The sequence below is a fragment of the Pleurodeles waltl genome, chromosome 3_1 (genome assembly GCF_031143425.1).
Source record: "Pleurodeles waltl isolate 20211129_DDA chromosome 3_1, aPleWal1.hap1.20221129, whole genome shotgun sequence".
Lineage (NCBI taxonomy): Eukaryota > Metazoa > Chordata > Amphibia > Caudata > Salamandridae > Pleurodeles > Pleurodeles waltl.
Genome location: NC_090440.1, coordinates 1,460,498,458 through 1,460,523,151, shown reverse-complemented (window position 1 = coordinate 1,460,523,151; position 24,694 = coordinate 1,460,498,458). Strand labels below are relative to the sequence as shown.

Here is a 24,694-nt window from a genome sequence, read left to right as displayed (position 1 = left end):
CATATGCAAAAGTAACATCATAATTTGAATAAAAATACTGTATGTTAGTCTGACCATAAAATCTAGAAGTTACTATACTACATGTAATCCCATACGTAAGAGGCATGTGGTGATAAGTCACCCCTTCCGTTACCGATGTCGGTATCTGTGTACACACGTAACAATCTTTCGCATCCATAGTCTCCACATATTCTGTTAGTAAGCGATAGAAAACGTTATATGAAAGCTCCTTCTTCTCATGCAATTGTCTCTCATCTAATTCTAGTCTCTTCAAGGCAGATAGTTCAGTAACAGGAACAGGAGCAATAGTAGTAGCATCAATTTTCTCACTCTCCCCCTTTCCATGCATTCCAAGCACTATTGCCATTATTATTATTGTACATGCAACTACTAAGCCGACACACACATATTTACAATATTTCATTCTACCGTTTTGTATAGCGTATCTAGACATGATCTGTATAGAATCAGAGAGCTGAAAACACTTATAAAAGAAAACGAGGTAGCAATTTGTCACAAAGCTGCACAAGCGCAATGTTCACACAGTTCTTCTTCAGGAGGCCAGTCACTTATCAGTTAGCAGCAAAGTCTCAATTCGGGTTTAAAGTCAATCAGGTTATCAAAGTCTCATCCGGTTAACAAATGTCTCATCCGATTTAGCAATGTCTTTTTAGCCAGTTCTCAGCTGGTTGTATCACGTTATGTTATAGCAAGCAATGTCCTTTACCAGCCTTTCAATCAACAGCGTCTAGAAAACTTTTCTTTTCTATTGGTATCTCTTCTTCTTCGTTCTCGAGGCTAAGAGATACAAATTCGTCAGCCCAATCGTCATTGACTGCGTATGCCCATTCTTGACCGGAATACCTCCTGTTTGGTATTCTTTTCCTTTTCAATTTTGCCTCTCTCTTTGATTCTGCCTCGCTGGTACTCTCCTCTTTGGTCAAGTCTTTTTGTTCACTGGACGTTGGTACCACGACAGATACTTCCTTTCTCTTCTCTTTCACCTTCGGTCCTTCACAGTCTATCGACTTTCTCCTCGTTCTCAGTTTTTCCGGTGATATGCTCGGTCTTTTCCTTGCACTGTGACCATTTGATGGACCTGCGCTTTCTTCTGATGAAGACTGAACACTTTCGCTCTGTTTTTCTTTGTCCCCTTCTTCTTGGGAATCAGTCACGCTTTCCTTTTCTTTTCCTGTACCGTCTGCTTCTGGGAAAGCCGTCCTCTGATCAGGCTCTTCTGCTTTCTCACCTCTTTCGGTATCGTCTGTTTCTGGGAAAGCCCTCCTCTGATCAGGCTCCCCTTCTCTTCCACCTCTTTCGAGCCCGTTACTTTCGTCAGGCTCTTTGTCACTTTCGGCTGCTTCAGGCTCTTTGCTACCCTCAGCTTCTTGGTCGCTGTCTGAGGTTTCTCCTTGGTCTTCCCCAAGTGAGTTGGTTGCTTCGTCCTCAGAGAATGTTTCTCTTTCTTCTGTTACTGCCTGTTCGCTGTTAGTTCTGGTTTGCTCTGGCACAGCGCTCTGCACTTTATCAGGTATAGGCAATTTCAGAGCTTCCACTTCCTCTTCTGTGGGACACAACACTTTCTTTGTGTGACTGGCGTGAATCCAGTTGGGAACCCCCGAACACTTCACAGCAGTAGTTGTTGTCAGGATCACTTGGAAAGGGCCTTTCCAACGGGGTTCCAGACACGACTTCCTGACGTGCTTCTTTATCACGACCCAGTCACCTGCTTTCAGTGTGTGTCCTGGACCTTGGATCGGTGGCAAGGTGGTCGCTTCCACCTGGTGAGAGAAAGAGCGAACCACGTCAGCTAGACCTTTGCAGTAGTCTAACACCATATCATCTGTAATATTCAAAAGCGCGTTTGCGGGAACTGCAGGAAGTCTCATAGCCCTGCCCATGAGAATTTCGTGCGGGGACAGTCCAGTCTTCCTGTCAGGGGTGTTTCTCATTGACATTAACACCAAAGGCAACGCGTCGGGCCATTTCAAATTTGTCGATGCACATATTTTCGCCATTCTTGATTTCAGGGTACCATTCATTTGTTCCACCAGTCCTGATGCTTCGGGACGATAGCTACAGTGCAGCTTTTGCTCAATGTTCAGCGCTTCGCAAAGTAACTTTATCACCTCGTTATTGAAGTGACTTCCCCTATCTGATTCTAAAGAGATCGGGAATCCGAAACGTGGTATTAACTCCCTCAACAATAGCTTAGCAACTGTCAGGCTGTCATTTCTACGTGTGGGGTATGCTTCAATCCAGTGACTAAAAATGCACACAATCACCAACACATACTTCAGACCACCATGCACAGGCATCTCAATGAAGTCCATTTGCATTCGGCTGAATGGTCCCGCTGCTCTGCCAATGTGTCCCATGCTCACAACTGTTCCCTTTCCTGGGTTCATCTGCTGACAAGTGACACATCGGTGGCAGACGGCTTCTGCAACTTGACGAAATCTGGGGTTAAACCAATCAGTTTTGAACAATCTTATCATGGCATCTCTCCCTAGGTGACCTTGCCCATGATAGAACCGCGCTAGCTGCGATAAGAGACTATTCGGTAAGACAAATTTTCCCTCATTTGAAACCCACAGCTCATCTGGTCTCTGTACACATTGTGATTTAATCCAGGAAGCCTTTTCATCCTCCCTGACGCTATTCTGCAATGCTTTTAGTTCATCCATTGTGTCTACGACCTTTAAAGAAAATGCTTCAGCTGGTTCAAGCTCTGGCTCAGTGATCGAGTTCCATTCATCTTTGAGCAATATACAGTTCAAGGCACAAAATCTTGCAACTTGATCCGCATATGCGTTTCCCAGGGAAACATAGTCCTGTCCTTTTGTATGCGCACTACACTTTACCACTGCAATCTCGGCTGGCATTTGAATGGCATGTAACAATTCCCTTATTCTCTCCCCGTTTTTCACTGGGGACCCTGAAGAAGTCAGGAAACCTCTCTGTGACCACAGTTGCCCAAAGTCATGTACAATTCCAAACCCGTATTGACTATCAGTGTAGATAGTAACCTTCATTAATGTTGACAGTTGACATGCTCTTGTAAGGGCTACAAGCTCTGCTACTTGTGCAGAATAGACTCCTTGAAGCCAGGACGCTTCCAGGACACCTGCTACAGTACATACAGCATATCCTGCTTTCAATACTCCCATTGCATCTCGTAAACATGACCCATCAACAAAAACAATTTGGTGATTTTCATCAAGCTTAGTATCTCTGATGTCAGGTCGTGGTTTTGTGCAAAATTCAGTCACCTGAAGACAGTCGTGCTCGACATCCTCAGCGTTCTCTATTTCAGCATTTTCTCCAGGAAGCAAGGTTGCTGGATTCAACGTAGTGCACCTTTTCAGCTGCACATTCGGTGAGCCCAGAATTATCGTTTCATACCTTGTGAGCCTTGCTCCAGTCATGTGTTGCGTTCGGGAGCGGGTCAAAAGAATTTCAACTGAGTGAGGGACCATAACTGTTACTGGATGTCCCATCACTATTCCTTCTCTCTGAGTGAGGCTGATACCAACTGCTGCTACGGCACGCAAGCACCCTGGCAGTGCTGCTGAGACCGGATCCAAAGTAGCTGAAAAATATGCTACTGGTCTGTTTATGCCGCCATGGGCCTGTGTCAAGACAGACAAAGAACATGCATCACGTTCATGACAAAACAATGTGAAAGGCTTTGTGTAATCAGGCATACCTAAAGCTGGAGCCCTGCACATGCATTCCTTTAATTCAATAAAAGCATCCATCTCATCTCCTTTCAGCTCAATTGCATCCAATGCATCCTTCTGGGTCAGTTTCAGTAAAGGCTTTGCTAGAGCCGAGAAGTTGGGAATCCACTGGCGACAGTAACTCACCATCCCCAAAAACTTCCTCACCTCCCTTCTCGTCTTTGGTGGACTCATTTGAAGTATGCTCGTGATTCTCTCCTTCATTATTCTCCGTGACCCTTTCTCTATCTGGTGACCTAAGTATTTCACTTTCTTCTGACAGAACTTCAATTTAGAAGGAGACACCTTGTGTCCATTCCCTCCCAAATGGTTCAGTAGGGCAATGGTGTCAGCTGTGCAGTCACTTTCTGTCTTGGATGCGATCAGCAAGTCATCAATGTACTGTACTAGGGTTGACTCGAACGGCAATTTTAATGCTTCCAAGTCTTTCTTCAGGATCTGATTGAAAATCGATGGTGACTCAGAAAACCCTTGAGGAATTCGACACCAACTGTAAACTCTGTCTAGGAATTTGAAACAGAAGAGAAATTGGCTGTCCTCATGAAGAGGCACCGAGAAGAATGCTTGTGACAAGTCGATGACTGAGAACCACTCAGCATCACAAGGAATTTGGAACATTATCACGGCCGGATTCGGTACTACGGGGCAGCATTTAACCACAATGTCATTTATCTTTCTCAAGTCCTGCATGAGTCGGACCTTTCCACTCGGCTTTATCAGTCCCATGATTGGTGAATTACATGGACTGCTCAACACCTCTTTCAGTACTCCCTGTTTCACAAACTCGTCAATTAGTTGGGCCACTTTCATGAGGGTGTCTTGTGCCATGTGGTATTGTGGAGTCTGGGGAAATACTGCATTGGGTTTTACGGTCACCTTCACTGGTTCCACTCCTTTTACCAATCCCACCTCCTTTCCTGTCATATCCCACACTTCTTTTCCCACTGTTTCCCTTAATTCAGCTGGAATATCCTCTTCAGTTATCATCGGGAAAAGAATAATCAACGGATATGCTTCATTGACAGTCTCTACGCTGTCCCCTTCTTCGCTGTCCTCCTCTTCCCCATCACTGTTCGTCTCAATTGTAATTCCATTGTTCGAACACGTGATCGAGCATCCCAATCTGCACAATAGGTCTCTCCCTAACAGTGCTACTGGGCTTGAGTCACAGACCACAAAATTGTGTGTCCCTTGATAGTTACCAATGTTGACTGGTACTGGATCTGTAATTGGGTTCGTCAGGTGCCTGTTCGCTACTCCCACTACTTGAACCGTTCTCCCTGAGAGGGGCAAATCTGGTACTTCAATGCTCCTAACAGTTGAACGTGTGGCTCCTGTGTCAACCAAGAACGAAACACGATGACCCATCACTCTTCCCTCCACATACGGACCCTTCTGATCAACTTCCAAAGATGCTGCAAGCACACAATTTCCCTCCTCATCTAAGCTTTCACTCTTCCATGCATCGTTTATTCCATTCTCACTGTGTAATGGGAACTGTTGCACTGCGTCATTTGTACTCATCACATGCCCTGAGACCTGTGGAGGAACCATCACTTGCTGCTGATTCATTGGTGCTAAGGGTATTTGCATTGGCTGATTAGGTACCATAGGAAACTGCTGTTGCATTGGCTGCATTTGCGTTATCTGCATGCGGGGCATCTGCATCTGTTGCGGCTGCATGGGCTGTAATCCTTGCAGCTGGTTTACGGTCTGAAAATTTGGGTTCGGACCTCTCATTTTCTGTCCTCTCATTGTCTGCAATGCATTGACATCATTGTTCTGCTGACCAACACCTGCACCTTCCTGCACCAACATCGGTCACTCGCGTTTCCAATGTCCGACAATCCCGCACACGTGACACGGCATCACCTTCTTCATCGCCTGCACACCAGTCACAACCGTGTTCAAATCCGGACCATTATTCACAAAACCTCCCCTGCCTCTGCCTCTCGCCTGTGGCTGAAACGCCATGTTTCCCTGTAACTGCAGCTGCGGTTGTGGTACCTGCTGTGAGAACCCTTGCAACCCTTGCAAACCTGTCTGAGCTGCCTTAAGTTGCATCACCATCACTTTCTCCTTCAACTTTTTCTGCTTCACTTCAATTTCGTCGCTACAGTATTTCGCATACGTCAACACCTCATCAATCGGTTTCGACTGCCAACAAATCAAGTGCGATTTTATCATCTGACTTATCTCTGGTCTCAGCCCTTCCACAAATCTGAACACAAAATGAAGCATGTCCTTCGCCTCTATTGATTCTGTACCACTGTAGTTCTTGAACGCCTTCAACAACCTTTCATAATAACTGTGAATCGACTCTTTAGCCTCTTGGGCTGTCCGATCAATCTTCTGCCAATCCACATTTTTCGCGGGAACCTTTGTCTTCAAGTGCTCAATCACCTTATAGTACAAACTCATTACCATAGGTGATGGTGCACCTGTATTCCTGTCTCTCTCTGGTTCACTTGTCGGCCAACCTACAGCTCTTTTGCAGTCTTCCCACAAATCCGCCGGAACCACAATCTCAAAGAGGGTGTTCAGATCTTCCCAAAGACATTTTGCCAGCTTCACAAACCTATCAGTCTGCTGATACCATTCAATCGGTTTCTCTCTTAGCTTGGGAAAATCATCCGTAAAGGACTGAATGTCACTTCTGTGCCACGGTAGATGTATCAACTTTCCCCCTGCCGTCTCTCTCATTGGTAACATAGTTACTGCATCACTGCTCCGTGGTCTTTTCTCATGGTTCTCAGGGACACTGTCTTTCTTCTTTTCCTTTCTCTTTACCCATCTGCTCTCCCATTTGTCTAGACAGCTCCACACTTGCGCACTCTGCAGCAATTCTCTAAGGTGCGTTTTCATACCCGCTGACCTCATGTGTTCAAAATCTGTGGTCCCAAAATCCAATCTATAGCTCCTGCTCAAGTGTTTTGTCTTGTCTATCTCCACCCCGTTCTTGTCAGCTATTTCCTGCAACCTTCTATGTATCTTATTCACCTCCCTTGTAATCCTGGGACACAGGTACCTTAGCTCTTCTTCTGTGTAGGACTCTAACCTATTCACACCCATAGTCCCTTCCACCAATTCTCCCGCTTCCATGTTCAACCTGACCGTATTCAGGTAATCCTCTCCCTTTCCACTGACTGGGCTTTGTGTAGAGTTCAGACTGTTGAACCACTGCGTCAGCTGTTGCGCATTCAACCCCATCAGTGTAGCATTCACATTGACTGCCATTGATGGTTGCGGCAACTTCTCAGTTTGTGATGATAGCGGTATCACCAGCGGGGGACTCGACCTCACCACTGTTGACTGGGCGCACATTGGGCTAAACTCCATCAATGATCCTGATCCAGTTGACTGAGCCGCTATCGGAGTTATCCCTGGAGTGTTTTCTATGCACCTCCTCTCCATCCCACTCTGCATCAATGATCCCTGACCGTTCATACCTGAGTTAGCAGGCTGAGCGTACAAAGGTACCGGTGGACCTACAGTAATGGGTAGTGATATTGCGTCTGGGTTCTGTCCATTCCCCATGCTCTGAGGCATGTTCATTCCCACACCATGGGTCATCATTGCCGGCATGCCCATTTGACTCCCCGTCATCTGAGCATGTGCAATTCCCCCCTGCATCTGCTTTTGGGGCATCAAAAGCTGGGTTGATTCAGCTTGTGCCAGCGTCGGGTTGTGACCATTCTGCATTCCCATTACGGTGGGGTCTAGAACCATTCCCGCACCGGGATCACTGCTGTAGTACCTTGGGACCTGTGGCTGATAACTCTCTGCTGGTTTCAACACGGGCACATCTGGGTATATTCTCCTAACCTGCGGTATCTGCGGGGTGAACAGTAGACTCGGGTCCTTAGATCCCGATGTCGTTTCTGAACTCGGGGTTCCATTATTCTGTACTTGTGCTGGAGGGGCAGAACTGATATTTGGACCTTGTTCATTCTCTGCATAAGGTGGTGGACGATCGTTCAGCAACTGCGTGATGAACTCCTCATCCTCTGACTCATCATCTCTATCTTTAGAACACCTTTTGTCGGTCTTACAGGTAGCTTTCTTGCCTGTCGCCTCTTCCTCCTTAGCAATTGCGGGAAACAATTTTATCCCCTGCAATACATCTGACCTCCACACTTTCTGTGCATTGTCCCACCTAGCATCCACTAGTGTCTTTTCTACCTTTCTTATCCTGGTCTCGAACTTCTTTTGCTGTTGCTGTCTAGCCATTAGCTCCCAAATCGCCAGAGCCTCAAACTGTGCTGGCCTTGGAGGTACCTTCATGTCGTACATCGCGAATCTCAAATTCTCTAGAATCCTTATATTGAATGTCCCATGGATCGGGAACGCTACGCTCCCATGTTTTTCTGTCAACTTGTGCCATTGCTTTAGCCAAAGGCACGGAGCTACTCCCCTTTCCTCCATTACAATGTAAGCTGGTGTACCTTCGGGCGGCGTCTCTTCTCCTACGCTCGCTTTAATGTAAGACTCTCCCTTCATCGCACTCTTGAATGCTTTTAAGAACTTCATTTTCTCGTCTTTATTTCACAAAATTTGTAATCAATAGGGTGACTTTATTCCCGGAATACTCTTCACCTGCCTTTCCCCTTCCAATCGAGTCCCACAGACTGCGTCCAGTCCGTGCGCGACCCGTCTCCACAACCAACCTATCCCAGCGCGGCTCCTAGTGATGTCACACTCACACACACTGCGGCTGACAAAGCCTTGCGGCTTGTCCTCCTTCACTCACCTCCTCTCGTAACAACTTAGCACGTATTGCGAGCAACCAAAATAATAAGAAAACAGATCTGTCGGTTTACTACAGGAAGGGTAACACAATCGCTTCAGGACCTTAGGGATTTTTCACTAGCCTCAGCAGTTATTCCATCTTTCTTGGTCCCCACTTTCGCAAGCAAATCTGACCCGCAGACCTACTCTCAACTTGTCAATGATCTATTCTAGTGCACTTAGAATTTTGTCAAAGCCCGAAGTCGAAGTTTCTTTCACTCCCTTAACACACGTACCGACTCGTTGACCACGCCCGATCAACCTATTAAACCGACCAGACCACAACATATAACAAGTGTCTCATGCACTTTTCAACATACTCCGGAGTCTCTTGACCTCGCAGGGCCCGTCTCAACAACAACAACCACGTGGACCTTTTTCCTGCACGAAGCGCCAGACGCACATGAAGTTCGACGACTTCCCTACTCTCACACTCGGAGTCGCACCTCCGCTATCCTCTATGAAGTTCGACGACTTCCCTACTTCTACACTCGGAGTCGCACCTCCGCTATTCTCTAGAAAAAAGAAAATCCTCGCAACCTTTTCACTCAATCTGCGGCAATAAGCTGTGCGAGCACAAAACCCTAACTTCACTCATACCATCACTAGTACCGCCAACGCTGATCTCACACCTCCATTCCCTCCATTCGCAAGCTCCGAGATCCCGGGAAAGTCGCGGTGGACTTAGCCCATCATCATTCTGTCAATCTGTTTTACCAAAGAAAAATCCAATTTAGCCTCTCGAACCGGTCCCAAAGGGCGAAACCGCTAATCTAACACCATGTACTTTTCCGAGTAGGGGTCCCAAAGTGCGTTAACCGTCCTCTGCTACCATCTACTGATAGAGCGTTCCGTATTAACAATTTACCTGTGTTTGGGACGCTCTTGGGTCGATGAACCTTTTGACCAAGTGGGACTCTCCTTACTCGAGAGAGGATCAATCTTGTCAATTCAATAATCAATAATCAGTAATCCATAACGAACATAAGCAACATCACGAACAACATAACACCTCACAATTAATCCAGACATCGTTTCGGCGAAACCGTGACCTTTCGGCCGCGAATAACCACACCAGTTTTATGCAAAGTTAGTCAATTTATTTCCCTATATTAACAAAGCTAGCACAATGTAAATATGTCTCAACACCAAATGATAAATGTAAATGAACATTAATATCTGTCCATGTCTACGGAAGAGATGTAATCTATGCAGCATTTGAACAACAATGCCTTCTATAATGGCAACGCAAACTACTAAAACAATAATCTGTAATGAGCTAATTGCATACATTGATCAGCATAACAAGGTCTCAAATTGCATCGTGCATCGAATGACTCCTCACCTAACCTCAAATTAGCATCAACATGTGGGACTTCATGCAAAACAATTTGGCAACATTAATTTGGAAAACTTCTAACTAGGGCACTAATCAAAATCAGCAGTTGGTTACCTAAAAAGAAGACACAATGCAATTGTACATTTATATCTTTTCATATTTACCAAATTCAATCAGCATTCAAGGAAGTCTTCGTCTCGCAGGTACCAGGTTTGATCGGCATGGGACGGGGCAAAGGGGTAGGGTGGACGGGGCAGTTGCCTCACGGCGGCAAGACTAAGGACAAATTACTTCATGCAAGGGACTAATCAAAGTTAAAGTCTCTAGGGCAAGAATCTCTTTCTCTCGATTAGAGAAAGCATCAGGGTCTCCGTCAAAATGGCGTCGATGCGATAATGGCTGCAATGGAATGGCCACTTTCTCCTCGTGCACCTGATTTTTATAGACAACAGTTCAAATCCAGTAGGGTCTTCCATTGGAGGGTTCATAGGTTAGCTTCAAATTGACCAATCAAAAACAACAGTTTACAAGCTTTTACTTAAGCATACATTATCCTTGGAGTCGGGTACGCAAGTTGCAACATTTTATGCCAATTAGCTCACTCTCAGAGCTTCCATTGTCCGCACCTGCAGATTGACCTTGGAGAGAAAAAGAAGATGCCTTGCTGGCATGGAACCTTAAGATAAGCATGTGAACCGAGCCCACTGGAAAAGTACAGCTTCAAGCAAGAATACACATTTATTCAGCTCAGTGGAAAAATACGAGCATCGAAACCGTGAGACAAAGCATCTAGGCCGAAGCCTCTACTAAAGTTAGGCTAAGCTAATGCATTTTAAACGAGCAAATCATGGCACACGTTTATGATTATGTCGGATTAGTGCATTTCTAATACATCACGTTATATAAAGCACGCTTATAAATGATGGCAAACTACTCTGGGGGCACATTTTGTCCCCGTACAATCTTCATTAGTTCGGTTAGAGTCACACATGATTATTGCAATACTACGTTTATGCGCTAATAAATGTAAAACCTTCATTCCCGCGTCACCAATCCCTCCTCTGATGACTACTTGTCATCACACAAAACATGCCCACAAATTTTATTCCATTAAAATTCTGTCAGTTCTCTTTGCCTTTTTGTTCCCCTTGTTCTCGCTTTGTATTCTTCTGCCATTCTTTTCATTACTTTCTCTTCCTTCCTTCTCCTAATCCTTTCCATTATCATTATTATTCCCCTTTTTATTCCCCAAATTCCAAAGATGCAAATTAGTACTATTAGTATTCCCTGTATTATTTTCAGCAAAATTCCGTTCCAAATTCCACCTAACCAATGTCCCACTGACGCAATTCCTTTTCCAACTTTCTCCCAAACTCCTGGTTCTTTCAGTTCCTTCAAATCTGCACTCTCTTTTGTTAGATTAGCAAGCATTGTTTTAATCTTCACGCTATTATCTGGTATATAGGTACAGCAGTGTCGTGCACCAAGCATTTTGCAAACGCCGCCATCCTTTGCTAAAAGAATGTCTAAGGCAAGCCGGTTTTGAAGAGTCATAGCTCTTTCCGCTGCAAGTTCAGCATCCATCAGGATTATAGCACCTGAAAACTTTGTCAACATGTTATCCACTATAGTAGACAACTTTCTTATTTTGATGGAATTCAACACAACTCCCAATGAAGGAATCATGGCTCCAAATATATCTCCTACCACAGCAGCTGCGGTCTCTCTTTTCTGGATACGATGGGATCCAGACGTCTTTGGAATCACCGATAGGTCATCCAGTTGATAAACCTTTGGGAACACTATACCCAAATAACATCTCCCCCACCAACCCTTAGGAAGACGATAATAGGCATTATGCCCACAAATGTAATATACACCCGGTATGACAGGGTCAAGTCCGTTCAGCATGAATGTCCATTTGGCCTTAAAGATAAACGTGTGTTTACATTCACTCGCACCCACAAAAATGTTATCATAATAAGACTCACCACGATATATACAAAATTTCCCTACATGCCAAGCATCTAAAGCTATTTTCCCTTGTGTTTTTATTGCAGCAAAAGCATAATTATCTACTGAGGTCCTTTCGTGTAGTTCCTTTTCTAATTTTGCATTCATTTGTGCTCTCCTATCATCTGTGCGATCTAAGAAGCTTATTTCTACTGCAGTAAGCGAGCAGGTAAGGTTTTCCCTATGAGCGTGAGCCATTTCAAAAGGTTGCATTGGCTCGAAAAATTCCCTCATAAGTTTTGCATCCCAATCTTTAGCAGTCTGGCTTAGCTGTTTGATTATAGGTACATATGCAAAAGTAACATCATAATTTGAATAAAAATACTGTATGTTAGTCTGACCATAAAATCTAGAAGTTACTATACTACATGTAATCCCATACGTAAGAGGCATGTGGTGATAAGTCACCCCTTCCGTTACCGATGTCGGTATCTGTGTACACACGTAACAATCTTTCGCATCCATAGTCTCCACATATTCTGTTAGTAAGCGATAGAAAACGTTATATGAAAGCTCCTTCTTCTCATGCAATTGTCTCTCATCTAATTCTAGTCTCTTCAAGGCAGATAGTTCAGTAACAGGAACAGGAGCAATAGTAGTAGCATCAATTTTCTCACTCTCCCCCTTTCCATGCATTCCAAGCACTATTGCCATTATTATTATTGTACATGCAACTACTAAGCCGACACACACATATTTACAATATTTCATTCTACCGTTTTGTATAGCGTATCTAGACATGATCTGTATAGAATCAGAGAGCTGAAAACACTTATAAAAGAAAACGAGGTAGCAATTTGTCACAAAGCTGTACAAGCGCAATGTTCACACAGTTCTTCTTCAGGAGGCCAGTCACTTATCAGTTAGCAGCAAAGTCTCAATTCGGGTTTAAAGTCAATCAGGTTATCAAAGTCTCATCCGGTTAACAAATGTCTCATCCGATTTAGCAATGTCTTTTTAGCCAGTTCTCAGCTGGTTGTATCACGTTATGTTATAGCAAGCAATGTCCTTTACCAGCCTTTCAATCAACAGCGTCTAGAAAACTTTTCTTTTCTATTGGTATCTCTTCTTCTTCGTTCTCGAGGCTAAGAGATACAAATTCGTCAGCCCAATCGTCATTGACTGCGTATGCCCATTCTGGACCGGAATACCTCCTGTTTGGTATTCTTTTCCTTTTCAATTTTGCCTCTCTCTTTGATTCTGCCTCGCTGGTACTCTCCTCTTTGGTCAAGTCTTTTTGTTCACTGGACGTTGGTACCACGACAGATACTTCCTTTCTCTTCTCTTTCACCTTCGGCCCTTCACAGTCTATCGACTTTCTCCTCGTTCTCAGTTTTTCCGGTGATATGCTCGGTCTTTTCCTTGCACTGTGACCATTTGATGGACCTGCGCTTTCTTCTGATGAAGACTGAACACTTTCGCTCTGTTTTTCTTTGTCCCCTTCTTCTTGGGAATCAGTCACGCTTTCCTTTTCTTTTCCTGTACCGTCTGCTTCTGGGAAAGCCGTCCTCTGATCAGGCTCTTCTGCTTTCTCACCTCTTTCGGTATCGTCTGTTTCTGGGAAAGCCCTCCTCTGATCAGGCTCCCCTTCTCTTCCACCTCTTTCGAGCCCGTTACTTTCGTCAGGCTCTTTGTCACTTTCGGCTGCTTCAGGCTCTTTGCTACCCTCAGCTTCTTGGTCGCTGTCTGAGGTTTCTCCTTGGTCTTCCCCAAGTGAGTTGGTTGCTTCGTCCTCAGAGAATGTTTCTCTTTCTTCTGTTACTGCCTGTTCGCTGTTAGTTCTGGTTTGCTCTGGCACAGCGCTCTGCACTTTATCAGGTATTGGCAATTTCAGAGCTTCCACTTCCTCTTCTGTGGGACACAACACTTTCTTTGTGTGACTGGCGTGAATCCAGTTGGGAACCCCGAACACTTCACAGCAGTAGTTGTTGTCAGGATCACTTGGAAAGGGCCTTTCCAACGGGGTTCCAGACACGACTTCCTGACGTGCTTCTTTATCACGACCCAGTCACCTGCTTTCAGTGTGTGTCCTGGACCTTGGATCGGTGGCAAGGTGGTCGCTTCCACCTGGTGAGAGAAAGAGCGAACCACGTCAGCTAGACCTTTGCAGTAGTCTAACACCATATCATCTGTAATATTCAAAAGCGCGTTTGCGGGAACTGCAGGAAGTCTCATAGCCCTGCCCATGAGAATTTCGTGCGGGGACAGTCCAGTCTTCCTGTCAGGGGTGTTTCTCATTGACATTAACACCAAAGGCAACGCGTCGGGCCATTTCAAATTTGTCGATGCACATATTTTCGCCATTCTTGATTTCAGGGTACCATTCATTTGTTCCACCAGTCCTGATGCTTCGGGACGATAGCTACAGTGCAGCTTTTGCTCAATGTTCAGCGCTTCGCAAAGTAACTTTATCACCTCGTTATTGAAGTGACTTCCCCTATCTGATTCTAAAGAGATCGGGAATCCGAAACGTGGTATTAACTCCCTCAACAATAGCTTAGCAACTGTCAGGCTGTCATTTCTACGTGTGGGGTATGCTTCAATCCAGTGACTAAAAATGCACACAATCACCAACACATACTTCAGACCACCATGCACAGGCATCTCAATGAAGTCCATTTGCATTCGGCTGAATGGTCCCGCTGCTCTGCCAATGTGTCCCATGCTCACAACTGTTCCCTTTCCTGGGTTCATCTGCTGACAAGTGACACATCGGTGGCAGACGGCTTCTGCAACTTGACGAAATCTGGGGTTAAACCAATCAGTCTTGAACAATCTTATCATGGCATCTCTCCCTAGGTGAGCTTGCCCATGATAGAACCGCGCTAGCTGCGATAAGAGACTATTCGGTAAGACAAATTTTCCCTCATTTGAAACCCACAGCTCATCTGGTCTCTGTACACATTGTGATTTAATCCAGGAAGCCTTTTCATCCTCCCTGACGCTATTCTGCAATGCTTTTAGTTCATCCATTGTGTCTACGACCTTTAAAGCAAATGCTTCAGCTGGTTCAAGCTCTGGCTCAGTGATCGAGTTCCATTCATCTTTGAGCAATATACAGTTCAAGGCACAAAATCTTGCAACTTGATCCTCATATGCGTTTCCCAGGGAAACATAGTCCTGTCCTTTTGTATGCGCACTACACTTTACCACTGCAATCTCGGCTGGCATTTGAATGGCAAAACAATTCCCTTATTCTCTCCCCGTTTTTCACTGGGGACCCTGAAGAAGTCAGGAAACCTCTCTGTGACCACAGTTGCCCAAAGTCATGTACAATTCCAAACCCGTATTGACTATCAGTGTAGATAGTAACCTTCATTAATGTTGACAGTTGACATGCTCTTGTAAGGGCTACAAGCTCTGCTACTTGTGCAGAATAGACTCCTTGAAGCCAGGACGCTTCCAGGACACCTGCTACAGTACATACAGCATATCCTGCTTTCAATACTCCCATTGCATCTCGTAAACATGACCCATCAACAAAAACAATTTGGTGATTTTCATCAAGCTTAGTATCTCTGATGTCAGGTCGTGGTTTTGTGCAAAATTCAGTCACCTGAAGACAGTCGTGCTCGACATCCTCAGCGTTCTCTATTTCAGCATTTTCTCCAGGAAGCAAGGTTGCTGGATTCAACGTAGTGCACCTTTTCAGCTGCACATTCGGTGAGCCCAGAATTATCGTTTCATACCTTGTGAGCCTTGCTCCAGTCATGTGTTGCGTTCGGGAGCGGGTCAAAAGAATTTCAACTGAGTGAGGGACCATAACTGTTACTGGATGTCCCATCACTATTCCTTCTCTCTGAGTGAGGCTGATACCAACTGCTGCTACGGCACGCAAGCACCCTGGCAGTGCTGCTGCGACCGGATCCAAAGTAGCTGAAAAATATGCTACTGGTCTGTTTATGCCGCCATGGGCCTGTGTCAAGACAGACAAAGAACATGCATCACGTTCATGACAAAACAATGTGAAAGGCTTTGTGTAATCAGGCATACCTAAAGCTGGAGCCCTGCACATGCATTCCTTTAATTCAATAAAAGCATCCATCTCATCTCCTTTCAGCTCAATTGCATCCAATGCATCCTTCTGGGTCAGTTTCAGTAAAGGCTTTGCTAGAGCCGAGAAGTTGGGAATCCACTGGCGACAGTAACTCACCATCCCCAAAAACTTCCTCACCTCCCTTCTCGTCTTTGGTGGACTCATTTGAAGTATGCTCGTGATTCTCTCCTTCATTATTCTCCGTGACCCTTTCTCTATCTGGTGACCTAAGTATTTCACTTTCTTCTGACAGAACTTCAATTTAGAAGGAGACACCTTGTGTCCATTCCCTCCCAAATGGTTCAGTAGGGCAATGGTGTCAGCTGTGCAGTCACTTTCTGTCTTGGATGCGATCAGCAAGTCATCAATGTACTGTACTAGGGTTGACTCGAACGGCAATTTTAATGCTTCCAAGTCTTTCTTCAGGATCTGATTGAAAATCGATGGTGACTCAGAAAACCCTTGAGGAATTCGACACCAACTGTAAACTCTGTTTAGGAATTTGAAACAGAAGAGAAATTGGCTGTCCTCATGAAGAGGCACCGAGAAGAATGCTTGTGACAAGTCGATGACTGAGAACCACTCAGCATCACAAGGAATTTGGAACATTATCACGGCCGGATTCGGTACTATGGGGCAGCATTTAACCACAATGTCATTTATCTTTCTCAAGTCCTGCATGAGTCGGACCTTTCCACTCGGCTTTATCAGTCCCATGATTGGTGAATTACATGGACTGCTCAACACCTCTTTCAGTACTCCCTGTTTCACAAACTCGTCAATTAGTTGGGCCACTTTCATGAGGGTGTCTTGTGCCATGTGGTATTGTGGAGTCTGGGGAAATACTGCATTGGGTTTTACGGTCACCTTCACTGGTTCCACTCCTTTTACCAATCCCACCTCCTTTCCTGTCATATCCCACACTTCTTTTCCCACTGTTTCCCTTAATTCAGCTGGAATATCCTCTTCAGTTATCATCGGGAAAAGACTAATCAACGGATATGCTTCATTGACAGTCTCTACGCTGTCCCCTTCTTCGCTGTCCTCCTCTTCCCCATCACTGTTCGTCTCAATTGTAATTCCATTGTTTGAACACGTGATCGAGCATCCCAATCTGCACAATAGGTCTCTCCCTAACAGTGCTACTGGGCTTGAGTCACAGACCACAAAATTGTGTGTCCCTTGATAGTTACCAATGTTGACTGGTACTGGATCTGTAATTGGGTTCGTCAGGTGCCTGTTCGCTACTCCCACTACTTGAACCGTTCTCCCTGAGAGGGGCAAATCTGGTACTTCAATGCTCCTAACAGTTGAACGTGTGGCTCCTGTGTCAACCAAGAACGAAACACGATGACCCATCACTCTTCCCTCCACATACGGACCCTTCTGATCAACTTCCAAAGATGCTGCAAGCACACAATTTCCCTCCTCATCTAAGCTTTCACTCTCCCATGCATCGTTTATTCCATTCTCACTGTGTAATGGGAACTGTTGCACTGCGTCATTTGTACTCATCACATGCCCTGAGACCTGTGGAGGAACCATCACTTGCTGCTGATTCATTGGTGCTAAGGGTATTTGCATTGGCTGATTAGGTACCATAGGAAACTGCTGTTGCATTGGCTGCATTTGCGTTATCTGCATGCGGGGCATCTGCATCTGTTGCGGCTGCATGGGCTGTAATCCTTGCAGCTGGTTTACGGTCTGAAAATTTGGGTTCGGACCTCTCATTTTCGGTCCTCTCATTGTCTGCAATGCATTGACATCATTGTTCTGCTGACCAACACCTGCACCTTCCTGCACCAACATCGGGCACTCGCGTTTCCAATGTCCGACAATCCCGCACACGTGACACGGCATCACCTTCTTCATCGCCTGCACACCAGTCACAACCGTGTTCAAATCCGGACCATTATTCACAAAACCTCCCCTGCCTCTGCCTCTCGCCTGTGGCTGAAACGCCATGTTTCCCTGTAACTGCAGCTGCGGTTGTGGTACCTGCTGTGAGAACCCTTGCAACCCTTGCAAACCTGGCTGAGCTGCCTTAAGTTGCATCACCATCACTTTCTCCTTCAACTTTTTCTGCTTCACTTCAATTTCGTCGCTACAGTATTTCGCATACGTCAACACCTCATCAATCGGTTTCGACTGCCAACAAATCAAGTGCGATTTTATCATCTGACTTATCTCTGGTCTCAGCCCTTCCACAAATCTGAACACAAAATGAAGCATGTCCTTCGCCTCTATTGATTCTGTACCACTGTAGTTCTTGAACGCCTTCAACAACCTTTCATAATAACTGTGAATCGACTCTTTAGCCTCTTGGGCTGTCCGATCAATCTTCTGCCAATCCACATTTTTCGCGGGAACCTTTGTCTTCAAGTGCTCAATCACCTTATAGTACAAACTCATTACCATAGGTGATGGTGCACCTGTATTCCTGTCTCTCTCTGGTTCACTTGTCGGCCAACCTACAGCTCTTTTGCAGTCTTCCCACAAATCCGCCGGAACCACAATCTCAAAGAGGGTGTTCAGATCTTCCCAAAGACATTTTGCCAGCTTCACAAACCTATCAGTCTGCTGATACCATTCAATCGGTTTCTCTCTTAGCTTGGGAAAATCATCCGTAAAGGACTGAATGTCACTTCTGTGCCACAGTAGATGTATCAACTTTCCCCCTGCCGTCTCTCTCATTGGTAACATAGTTACTGCATCACTGCTCCGTGGTCTTTTCTCATGGTTCTCAGGGACACTGTCTTTCTTCTTTTCCTTTCTCTTTACCCATCTGCTCTCCCATTTGTCTAGACAGCTCCACACTTGCGCACTCTGCAGCAATTCTCTAAGGTGCGTTTTCATACCCGCTGACCTCATGTGTTCAAAATCTGTGGTCCCAAAATCCAATCTATAGCTCCTGCTCAAGTGTTTTGTCTTGTCTATCTCCACCCCGTTCTTGTCAGCTATTTCCTGCAACCTTCTATGTATCTTATTCACCTCCCTTGTAATCCTGGGACACAGGTACCTTAGCTCTTCTTCTGTGTAGGACTCTAACCTATTCACACCCATAGTCCCTTCCACCAATTCTCCCGCTTCCATGTTCAACCTGACCGTATTCAGGTAATCCTCTCCCTTTCCACTGACTGGGCTTTGTGTAGAGTTCAGACTGTTGAACCACTGCGTCAGCTGTTGCGCATTCAACCCCATCAGTGTAGCATTCACATCGACTGCCATTGATGGTTGCGGCAACTTCTCAGTTTGTGATGATAGCGGTATCACCAGCGGGGGACTCGACCTCACCACTGTTGACTGGGCGCACATTGGGCTAAACTCCATCAATGATCCTGATCCAGTTGACTGAGCCGCTATCGGAGTTATCCCTGGAGTGTTTTCTATGCACCTCCTCTCCATCCCACTCTGCATCAATGATCCCTGACCGTTCATACCTGAGTTAGCAGGCTGAGCGTACAAAGGTACCGGTGGACCTACAGTAATGGGTAGTGATATTGCGTCTGGGTTCTGTCCATTCCCCATGCTCTGAGGCATGTTCATTCCCACACCATGGGTCATCATTGCCGGCATGCCCATTTGACTCCCCGTCATCTGAGCATGTGCAATTCCCCCCTGCATCTGCTTTTGGGGCATCAAAAGCTGGGTTGATTCAGCTTGTGCCAGCGTCGGGTTGTGACCATTCTGCATTCCCATTACGGTGGGGTCTAGAACCATTCCCGCACCGGGATCACTGCTGTAGTACCTTGGGACCTGTGGCTGATAACTCTCTGCTGGTTTCAACACGGGCACATCTGGGTATATTCTCCTAACCTGCGGTATCTGCGGGGTGAACAGTAGACTCGGGTCCTTAGATCCCGATGTCGTTTCTGAACTCGGGGTTCCATTATTCTGTACTTGTGCTGGAGGGGCAGAACTGGTACTTGGACCTTGTTCATTCTCTGCATAAGGTGGTGGACGATCGTTCAGCAACTGCGTGATGAACTCCTCATCCTCTGACTCATCATCTCTATCTTTAGAACACCTTTTGTCGGTCTTACAGGTAGCTTTCTTGCCTGTCGCCTCTTCCTCCTTAGCAATTGCGGGAAACAATTTTATCCCCTGCAATACATCTGACCTCCACACTTTCTGTGCATTGTCCCACCTAGCATCCACTAGTGTCTTTTCTACCTTTCTTATCCTGGTCTCGAACTTCTTTTGCTGTTGCTGTCTAGCCATTAGCTCCCAAATCGCCAGAGCCTCAAACTGTGCTGGCCTTGGAGGTACCTTCATGTCGTACATCGCGAATCTCAAATTCTCTAGAATCCTTATATTGAATGTCCCATGGATCGGGAACGCTACGCTCCCATGTTTTTCTGTCAACTTGTGCCATTGCTTTAGCCAAAGGCACGGAGCTACTCCCCTTTCCTCCATTACAATGTAAGCTGGTGTACCTTCGGGCGGCGTCTCTTCTCCTACGCTCGCTTTAATGTAAGACTCTCCCTTCATCGCACTCTTGAATGCTTTTAAGAACTTCATTTTCTCGTCTTTATTTCACAAAATTTGTAATCAATAGGGTGACTTTATTCCCGGAATACTCTTCACCTGCCTTTCCCCTTCCAATCGAGTCCCACAGACTGCGTCCAGTCCGTGCGCGACCCGTCTCCACAACCAACCTATCCCAGCGCGGCTCCTAGTGACGTCACACTCACACACACTGCGGCTGACAAAGCCTTGCGGCTTGTCCTCCTTCACTCACCTCCTCTCGTAACAACTTAGCACGTATTGCGAGCAACCAAAATAATAAGAAAACAGATCTGTCGGTTTACTACAGGAAGGGTAACACAATCGCTTCAGGACCTTAGGGATTTTTCACTAGCCTCAGCAGTTATTCCATCTTTCTCGGTCCCCACTTTCGCAAGCAAATCTGACCCGCAGACCTACTCTCAACTTGTCAATGATCTATTCTAGTGCACTTAGAATTTTGTCAAAGCCCGAAGTCGAAGTTTCTTTCACTCCCTTAACACACGTACCGACTCGTTGACCACGCCCGATCAACCTATTAAACCGACCAGACCACAACATATAACAAGTGTCTCATGCACTTTTCAACATACTCCGGAGTCTCTTGACCTCGCAGGGCCCGTCTCAACAACAACAACCACGTGGACCTTTTTCCTGCACGAAGCGCCAGACGCACATGAAGTTCGACGACTTCCCTACTCTCACACTCGGAGTCGCACCTCCGCTATCCTCTATGAAGTTCGACGACTTCCCTACTTCTACACTCGGAGTCGCACCTCCGCTATTCTCTAGAAAAAAGAAAATCCTCGCAACCTTTTCACTCAATCTGCGGCAATAAGCTGTGCGAGCACAAAACCCTAACTTCACTCATACCATCACTAGTACCGCCAACGCTGATCTCACACCTCCATTCCCTCCATTCGCAAGCTCCGAGATCCCGGGAAAGTCGCGGTGGACTTAGCCCATCATCATTCTGTCAATCTGTTTTACCAAAGAAAAATCCAATTTAGCCTCTCGAACCGGTCCCAAAGGGCGAAACCGCTAATCTAACACCATGTACTTTTCCGAGTAGGGGTCCCAAAGTGCGTTAACCGTCCTCTGCTACCATCTACTGATAGAGCGTTCCGTATTAACAATTTACCTGTGTTTGGGACGCTCTTGGGTCGATGAACCTTTTGACCAAGTGGGACTCTCCTTACTCGAGAGAGGATCAATCTTGTCAATTCAATAATCAATAATCAGTAATCCATAACGAACATAAGCAACATCACGAACAACATAACACCTCACAATTAATCCAGACATCGTTTCGGCGAAACCGTGACCTTTCGGCCGCGAATAACCACACCAGTTTTATGCAAAGTTAGTCAATTTATTTCCCTATATTAACAAAGCTAGCACAATGTAAATATGTCTCAACACCAAATGATAAATGTAAATGAACATTAATATCTGTCCATGTCTACGGAAGAGATGTAATCTATGCAGCATTTGAACAACAATGCCTTCTATAATGGCAACGCAAACTACTAAAACAATAATCTGTAATGAGCTAATTGCATACATTGATCAGCATAACAAGGTCTCAAATTGCATCGTGCATCGAATGACTCCTCACCTAACCTCAAATTAGCATCAACATGTGGGACTTCATGCAAAACAATTTGGCAACATTAATTTGGAAAACTTCTAACTAGGGCACTAATCAAAATCAGCAGTTGGTTACCTAAAAAGAAGACACAATGCAATTGTACATTTATATCTTTTCATATTTACCAAATTCAATCAGCATTCAAGGAAGTCTTCGTCTCGCAGGTACCAGGTTTGATCGGCATGGGACGGGGCAAAGGGGTAGGGTGGACGGGGCAGTTGCCTCACGGCGGCAAGACTAAGGACAAATTACTTCATGCAAGGGACGAATCAAAGTTAAAGTCTCTAGGGCAAGAATCTCTTTCTCTCGATTAGAGAAAGCATCAGGGTCTCCGTCAAAATGGCGTCGATGGCGATAATGGCTGCAATGGAATGGCCACTTTCTCCTCGTGCACCTGATTTTTATAGACAACAGTTCAAATCCAGTAGGGTCTTCCATTGGAGGGTTCATAGGTTAGCTTCAAATTGACCAATCAAAAACAACAGTTTACAAGCTTTTACTTAAGCATACATTATCCTTGGAGTCGGGTACGCAAGTTGCAACATTTTATGCCAATTAGCTCACTCTCAGAGCTTCCATTGTCCGCACCTGCAGATTGACCTTGGAGAGAAAAAGAAGATGCCTTGCTGGCATGGAACCTTAAGATAAGCATGTGAACCGAGCCCACTGGAAAAGTACAGCTTCAAGCAAGAATACACATTTATTCAGCTCAGTGGAAAAATACGAGCATCGAAACCGTGAGACAAAGCATCTAGGCCGAAGCCTCTACTAAAGTTAGGCTAAGCTAATGCATTTTAAACGAGCAAATCATGGCACACGTTTATGATTATGTCGGATTAGTGCATTTCTAATACATCACGTTATATAAAGCACGCTTATAAATGATGGCAAACTACTCTGGGGGCACATTTTGTCCCCGTACAATCTTCATTAGTTCGGTTAGAGTCACACATGATTATTGCAATACTACGTTTATGCGCTAATAAATGTAAAACCTTCATTCCCGCGTCACCAATCCCTCCTCTGATGACTACTTGTCATCACACAAAACATGCCCACAAATTTTATTCCATTAAAATTCTGTCAGTTCTCTTTGCCTTTTTGTTCCCCTTGTTCTCGCTTTGTATTCTTCTGCCATTCTTTTCATTACTTTCTCTTCCTTCCTTCTCCTAATCCTTTCCATTATCATTATTATTCCCCTTTTTATTCCCCAAATTCCAAAGATGCAAATTAGTACTATTAGTATTCCCTGTATTATTTTCAGCAAAATTCCGTTCCAAATTCCACCTAACCAATGTCCCACTGACGCAATTCCTTTTCCAACTTTCTCCCAAACTCCTGGTTCTTTCAGTTCCTTCAAATCTGCACTCTCTTTTGTTAGATTAGCAAGCATTGTTTTAATCTTCACGCTATTATCTGGTATATAGGTACAGCAGTGTCGTGCACCAAGCATTTTGCAAACGCCGCCATCCTTTGCTAAAAGAATGTCTAAGGCAAGCCGGTTTTGAAGAGTCATAGCTCTTTCCGCTGCAAGTTCAGCATCCATCAGGATTATAGCACCTGAAAACTTTGTCAACATGTTATCCACTATAGTAGACAACTTTCTTATTTTGATGGAATTCAACACAACTCCCAATGAAGGAATCATGGCTCCAAATATATCTCCTACCACAGCAGCTGCGGTCTCTCTTTTCTGGATACGATGGGATCCAGACGTCTTTGGAATCACCGATAGGTCATCCAGTTGATAAACCTTTGGGAACACTATACCCAAATAACATCTCCCCCACCAACCCTTAGGAAGACGATAATAGGCATTATGCCCACAAATGTAATATACACCCGGTATGACAGGGTCAAGTCCGTTCAGCATGAATGTCCATTTGGCCTTAAAGATAAACGTGTGTTTACATTCACTCGCACCCACAAAAATGTTATCATAATAAGACTCACCACGATATATACAAAATTTCCCTACATGCCAAGCATCTAAAGCTATTTTCCCTTGTGTTTTTATTGCAGCAAAAGCATAATTATCTACTGAGGTCCTTTCGTGTAGTTCCTTTTCTAATTTTGCATTCATTTGTGCTCTCCTATCATCTGTGCGATCTAAGAAGCTTATTTCTACTGCAGTAAGCGAGCAGGTAAGGTTTTCCCTATGAGCGTGAGCCATTTCAAAAGGTTGCATTGGCTCGAAAAATTCCCTCATAAGTTTTGCATCCCAATCTTTAGCAGTCTGGCTTAGCTGTTTGATTATAGGTACATATGCAAAAGTAACATCATAATTTGAATAAAAATACTGTATGTTAGTCTGACCATAAAATCTAGAAGTTACTATACTACATGTAATCCCATACGTAAGAGGCATGTGGTGATAAGTCACCCCTTCCGTTACCGATGTCGGTATCTGTGTACACACGTAACAATCTTTCGCATCCATAGTCTCCACATATTCTGTTAGTAAGCGATAGAAAACGTTATATGAAAGCTCCTTCTTCTCATGCAATTGTCTCTCATCTAATACTAGTCTCTTCAAGGCAGATAGTTCAGTAACAGGAACAGGAGCAATAGTAGTAGCATAAATTTTCTCACTCTCCCCCTTTCCATGCATTCCAAGC

The 24,694-nt window shown here is 45.0% G+C and overlaps 1 protein-coding gene across 1 annotated transcript in view; it reads right to left on the bottom strand.

Annotated features, from left to right (window-relative positions):
* Positions 1-734: 734 nt before the first annotated feature.
* The window catches only part of LOC138283593 (uncharacterized), a 53,504-nt gene continuing 29,544 nt past the window's right edge, over positions 735-24,694 (bottom strand). The window contains exons 7-10 of the mRNA XM_069221531.1: positions 19,846-19,993; positions 13,070-13,734; positions 7,569-7,826; positions 735-1,625 (exon numbers count right to left, since the gene is read on the bottom strand). Of these exons, the coding sequence (XP_069077632.1) occupies positions 735-1,625; positions 7,569-7,826; positions 13,070-13,734; positions 19,846-19,993 (1,962 nt within the window). The remainder of the gene's footprint in view (positions 1,626-7,568; positions 7,827-13,069; positions 13,735-19,845; positions 19,994-24,694) is intronic.